This window comes from Apteryx rowi, unplaced genomic scaffold, assembly GCF_003343035.1.
Source record: "Apteryx rowi isolate R43461 unplaced genomic scaffold, aptRow1 scaffold_4, whole genome shotgun sequence".
NCBI lineage: Eukaryota > Metazoa > Chordata > Aves > Apterygiformes > Apterygidae > Apteryx > Apteryx rowi.
Window position 1 is genome coordinate 9,951,405 of NW_020450529.1, and position 6,762 is coordinate 9,958,166.

The 6,762-nt window shown below is 35.9% G+C and overlaps 1 protein-coding gene across 1 annotated transcript in view; it reads right to left on the minus strand.

Annotated features, from left to right (window-relative positions):
* Positions 1 to 440: 440 nt before the first annotated feature.
* The window catches only part of RAP1B (RAP1B, member of RAS oncogene family), a 26,488-nt gene continuing 20,166 nt past the window's right edge, over positions 441 to 6,762 (minus strand). Inside the window, exons 7-8 of the mRNA XM_026074847.1 lie at positions 5,530 to 5,645; positions 441 to 3,984 (exon numbers count right to left, since the gene is read on the minus strand). Of these exons, the coding sequence (XP_025930632.1) occupies positions 5,559 to 5,645 (87 nt within the window). The 3' untranslated portion in view covers positions 441 to 3,984; positions 5,530 to 5,558. The remainder of the gene's footprint in view (positions 3,985 to 5,529; positions 5,646 to 6,762) is intronic.

Genomic DNA, 6,762 nt, shown 5'->3' on the forward strand with positions numbered 1-6,762 from the left:
GTTTACTTCACCCACAGTTCATTTAACTTTTTTAAAAAAGAAGAAAATCCTTATCTCTAGTCTTCACCCATGAGGAAACAGCAATTCTAATTACACCAGAACCAAGGAGAAATGCACAGCTTTAATCAAAACTTCAGCAGTATTCTCCTCCCACCTCCCCCTTCTAGCATCACAATATCACAGTACATGTTATAAAACAAACTTAGTATCTAACTCTACAGTACTTTTCCACAAGTTATGTTCTCTTATGCAGAGAATAGTAGTAGTTTGAGTTTACAGTGCCATTCATTTGGGCATCTGAAAACATCTTGCAATTCTCAAGTATTGCTTTAAGATAAGCAAGTAGACATTCATTTTACAGAATAATTTGAGAATGAAAAAAGGCATTAATAACAATGTAAGGGATAATAAATTTGTACTTAAAGGAAGAAGTCCTAATAGCAATTCACTTAAATAATACTTCTGTATTTCAGGGAATAAACATAACTTTTTCCACAGAAAGCTCAGACATTGGAGATATTGACAAATACCAATTTCAGATTAGGGTGGAAGTAAAACAGTCACAAACTTTGTGTGCACTGTAAGCATAAACTAACTTTACAAGCAGTAAGCAGCAATACATAAGTATAGCACTGAATTTGGAAAATTACTGCATTAGTTTTCTGATAAAATATGAATTATGCATGTTTTCATCCAAAGCTTTGTAAGTAGAACCGTGTCTTTTTGAAGGACCAAAGTAAACTAATCACTCTAAGAGGAGGCATGTTTACTAATAAAGAACATTTCTCCCCTACTCATTTAAATATAAGTAGGTCTGTCTGCATTCTTCAGTTGTTCTTGCTTCAGTACGGAAAGTGTTCTGTTTCTATTGAAGTAGAGCAAGTGTAAACTTCTTAAGCTTTGTACACAAAGCACTTATCCTCAAGACATTTAAAAATGTGTTCAAAAGTTTCAGCGGACAGGATTCTTTTCTGTAAGTGGTTACTGTTTACATAGTTCCAATTACTGAGAGGAACTAGATGTTCACTTCCTCAGAGGGAGCAGCTCCTCATGCCATAACTACTCAGAAATGAAGAAAATTCTTTCATGAGTTTTTCCTCACTCTTCATGTCCAGCACCTCCTCAGCATCATTTTGTCAGACATCTTCCCTTTAACTGTTGGGACACTACTTCCTTGAAGCCTGCCTAAGTTTTCCTAGGAGAAAAATCCTGCATTTTAGGTATTACCTGGGTTACAATTTGTTAATATTGCAAATCTGGTCTAGTTCTAAATGGGGGGGGGGCAAAAACCAAACAACAACAAACAACAACAATACCTGTATTTCCCCTTTTTAGCAGTATCTTGAGATGATAAAGACTAAAGTTTGAGAATTTCACTCTCCTGGAGCTTGTTCAAAACTTACCACCTCTATTGCTGAGAAATTATACATTTACTATTCCACAGCGCGACCAGGAATAGTCCAGTAAAGCTTCCAGGACAAAGCTGATGTTCCCTGTAATTAATACTCTTTGGCTGGACACAGAGACCAAGCCAGTACACCCTGTCATGTTATCAGAAAATTCTTTTCTCCCTCTCACATCCTGCCATCTGTACAGCTACTTGGAAGAGAAACACACTGAAAAGAACACAGAGAAAATGACTGGGACATAAAAGCGTTAAAAGATCTGAATAAGCAGAGGTTGGAAGTCAAAGGAGGAAAGGTACTGACTGGGCCAGCAAGGAGGAGAGGATCTAGTGCAAAAGAACTAGGTCAGGCTGGAGCACTGGATGCTCTATTCTGGAAACCGATCAGTATGCAGAGCGTACCAAAACAGATATTTATGGGGATCATCAACTACATAGTCTGTTTTCTAATGATAAACGAAAAGAGATATCAACCTTAATTCTGACTCTGTACAGTGAAGGGGTGCGTTACCTCCATTAAATGGCTGTGGTCACTGAAGAAATTGCCAAGTCTACCAGCAGGAAGGATCGTCTGAGCTCCTTAATTCATTTTGGGCAAAGTAAGCTAGCTCAGTGTTTACTGGTACGAGCCAGCCTAATCTGATTGATTTTGCAGGAATGCATTAGAGCATGCTCTGATAATTTTGTGCCAGAGAAACAGGAGGTACCAAGTATTTGGGTGTGACATTAATTTTCAACAGCACAACTAAGATCAGATCATCCACAGTCCAAGTACTCCACTTCACAGTCCAACAGTGTTAACAGGTATCTACAGTCTGCAAAATTCTACACTTAATACTGCAAGAATGCTCTTCTGCAGATTTCCTTGAAACCAAACAAGTATGCTTTAATCATCCAGAAGAAAACCATATACAGTGTTTTATCCTAAGAGAATATTTTAGCTACACTATGTAAGTTTTAGCAATGACTTCTTCCTGGAAAGGAGGAAAATAGCCACAGGCAACATATCCTCAAGTTCTGGAAACAGCCACTGATAGTCTAATCTTTGAAGACAGATATTTTCCTGTAAGATTTTTTTTCTCCCTTACAAAAGAACTTTAGCACTTCAAATATTCCAAGTCCAAAACTGTAAGTGGAGTTTCATCCAGTCAGAAGTTCATCCACCCTAGCACATGGGATGCTAGTAGAAGAAATATCTATGGCATGTATTTGTCAGGAGACAAAGTCATAATGGTTCCTTTTGGTCCTAAAATGTATGAATTTGCACTGTGCAAGTGACATTGAAATCAATATTTACTAGCACTACTAAAACACAAAACATTCAAGTGGTATATAACTGTAATGCAAGCCCTTGCATGGCAATCCAAATTTATTGAACTACTGATGCTAAGTCATACAAAATTGCACCACTTTAATTAAGGCTTTTAGTTTACATTTGGCCACCTCAAAGCAGTTGTAACATTAGGTTGGTCAATTTAAATACTGTGGCTCCCTGTTGGATATACACACAATCTTTACACCCAAACGTTAATGCATACAAAGCAACAAGGCATTGTTAAATAAATCAGCAAAAGTTAATTACTGCAACTTAGGCCCTGTGACCAATTACACATGATTAAAATTACTTCCCACATTCACATCCACAGTACTCTTCCACCATTTAACATCTCAACCAAAACGTTACACATGTAAAACAATCACTAACAGGCAAAAGTACTAAACCTGTATATTTGGTATTGCAAATACACTTATGCATGAGCAAGCAAGGGAATTCACAGTGAGAATCTACAGCTGCAGAAGCCCGAAAATGATTTACAAAAAATTGTTAAATCATTAAAAAATTGTTTTAAAATATACACTTCTTGTTGTAGACCCCCACTGTACACACAACTATAAACATTGTTCCCTATGTAAACAAGGAAAAGGAAACATACAATAAAAGGTTGAAAAGTCTGGACATTTCCTTCCCAACAGATATTAAAGGCCATGTCTTTAGTCAGACATTATACTGAAAGGACTCTTAAAGACTAGATCACTGTCTCCACAGGTTTTTCCTAAAATTAAAAAACTATATAGCTGTTGTGTTAATCAAAGCGCTTTTGTACAATACGATGATGATGATGATCCTGTATTTCTTTAAAAAAGTTACAATAAGCTACAAATACCGATGAAGCAAAGTTATCTGGAGTAGTCTATATAGGAGCTCTTTGGACTTTCTTTTATTATGCTAAAATAGTGGTGCTTTTAGGATTTACATTATTGTACTCTCCAATAGAAAGTGGGGATTGTTGAAGTATACAGTACACAGTTTTCATACATGTACAACATTGGTGGATGAACAATGTCTCTTATCAGTAATACTGGATGTAGGCTCTGGTTTTACCAGTTGCATACACTTAGAATATTTATAAGTAAAAATCTCTTGTGATACTGGAAAGTGATTAGAATGTGCAAACTGATGTAGTAGCTTTCATCCGTTTCTTAAAGGGTACCACCACAGGAAAGTCCATTTAAGATGTTGGTAGGTTTAATAAAGTTGGAATGCTGGCACTGTTGAATTGGGCAACAGTTCTTCAGACCTGTAACGACGAAACAACGTGTTAGCATCAGTAGCAGCTATTTTCATTGCTCAATTCTTTATTTAATGCAACTAGATAGTCCTTAGAAAACAGACTTGGAAAATAACCGCCTTATCACTTCTCCTCCACTGATATCACTTCTCCTCCACACACACAAATAACAGATTTTCTCAGTAAGTAAAGCTGAACTGGGATACATATGGTAATCCAGAACAAACTGTGGAAGTGATATTTGATGGATGGGACCAGTTCTGCTTATAGCATGATAGATAGTGGAGGAAAAAAAAAAGGGGGGGAAATATCAATGATCCTAAATTGAATGCCCTGTTTAAAAGAAAAAAAAAGAGAGCGAAAGAAAGAGAAAGAGAGAGTGAGTGAGCACTCAATCACTTCTGTGATCCTCAGCTGATACTTTTGGAACCCTCTCAGTTTTCTTCAGTTTGAGCTACCTGAATCCGTTCAAAAGTTTCATACGGATACCAAAGAACTAAACATAGCATTAACTGAATTTTAACACAAGCCTGCAAGTTATTGCAATATTAACTGCAGTGAAATCTCCTACGAGGATCTTCTAGTATGTCAGGTAAGCAGATGACAAAATAAAGCATCACAGTACTGATAAAGAATTGAACCACCAAGTACAATTCTACTCCTTGAACAGCTACAATACACAGCAGATATACAAACACCATATGACCAGTAAAACTGAAGGTTGAAACCAAACTTGAAGTAATCAAGATGGACAGATAATATTTGCATTATGTCAGGTCAATCAAAAAGAGAGACCTCTGCTTGTCCTAAGGCTGGAGGTGTGGGAGGGGGAACCCTACCCAAGAACAAGAAAGCCACAGGCAAAATTCACGCCTGCTGACTGGCTTCTGAAAAAACTTGCTAAAGAGCAGGCTGGAGCTTGCTTGAACCTTCAACAGTATTCTTAAAGCAAGGATTTAGTCAGGTAAAACATTAGCCAACTGTCACTATGTACAAAATTGATCCAGTAACCAATAGCTGCAGGTCAAATATTTGGAGTGTTATAATGATCACTTCACAATTATCTTCCAAAACCACTAACTGCAATGCAGCCTATAAAATATCCATATAATTCAAAGAAAGCAAGCTTAAATTCCTATGATCCAATGCAAATATGTGCAGAAGTTCAAAGAAGGAAGTGACATTTTAGCACGCAAACTACAATACTTTACAGTGTGCATTCCTGATGATTGAGCTCTTACAATATATTCTACCAGCCTTTAAAAAGAAAATCCTGTTTCCAAAAGCTGAAATTTGGAAGTATCAGAACAAGTATTGTTCATCTGAACTTTCCAAACACCTTAAGGCTGGATGAAATTTCAATACCAATGCGAACAGTATACCTTGCACATATTTTGTAGTTCTGACTTCAGAATGGCAAAAATCATCATCATACACATTTCTATGTCAATGTAAATCACTAATTTTCAATGCAGTTCTGCATTAGCAGCTACCATAACTAAGGATTTTTAATAACCATGTAACAGAAAATCCTGAAAATTTTAAAGGGTTTACCTGGCTCAGAGCTACAGTACAGCTATGTATTAAAGTAGCTGACATGATGACTTTTTGCGTGCTTTTCCAGGCACTGGAGTTTTTCTGTTAATTTGCCGCACAAGGTCATAAAAGATCTGTGAATATAAAAATCAATTGCTTATTGGAATTAAGAGGCTTCTCTTGTAACTTTTACCCTTGAACCTTCACATGCAACACATTCACATACTCAAGAACCACTGTAAACATGTAGTTATCACAAAGCCAGAAAGTTAAACTGTATACTTAACACCTGCGTATTTTCTGCTTTCTAATATGATTGTTTGTCAAGGGTTTTCCAGTTTCTTTGAAGCAAACCATAAGGGCATCTATAATCTACAACTATTTAATCTGTGGGTCAAATTTGTTTGAAAATGTACAATGTATACCACAGATGTCAACTGCTACATGCTACTACTTTGCAATTTAGCACTTATGCCAAGAAACAAGCCACAGGTTTCTTTTTACTCGAGGCACTCTAATAATATTCTTTTAAGAATGTTCTAGTAAGTTTTAACTGACAATTTTCATAGTAACTCAAGTACACTGCATATTTAGTAGTATTGTCTAGTATTCAAAGGGTATCATGCTTTTTCAGATATCTTAGTACTTTTTTATTATTATTATTATTATTATTATTATTTAAAAACAAGTCTAGGCAATTAATTCAGCAGCCTCTCCAGGACTACAAAAGCCTAACATTTCCTAGAAAAGTAACTAAAGGATGAGACATTTTCACACTCGTTCTAATTAGAATTCTAAGAGACTAAGAGTTCTGGGGAAATGCTAATTTAAGACAAATCTAAATACTACAATTAAACAACATCTGCTTTGTTTATTGTTGACATTTTTCCAATTATTTCTCCATCTCTTAAATATTTTAAAACAAGGAAGTCCTCATGCTAAAGCCATCGTGGCAGTTTCCTAAGCACTATCCACAAAGAAGCAAACATTCCAACAAGGGCTTTTAGTGTTTGAAATAAGTTCTGGTTTATTAAACATATGACTTTTATATAGTTAAGCTGATAAATTTTTATTTCAGAAAAACTGAGTAGTCTCCAGAAATTCCCAACTAATTCAACACACATTACTTTTTTTTTTTTTTTTTTTTTTTAATAAGATGTGCTTAAAACCGGCACACTCACTTGATTACATGTAACTGCTCTTCCGATCCCCTTTCAGCTTGACTGACACTGCCAACAATGTTTTCCACAA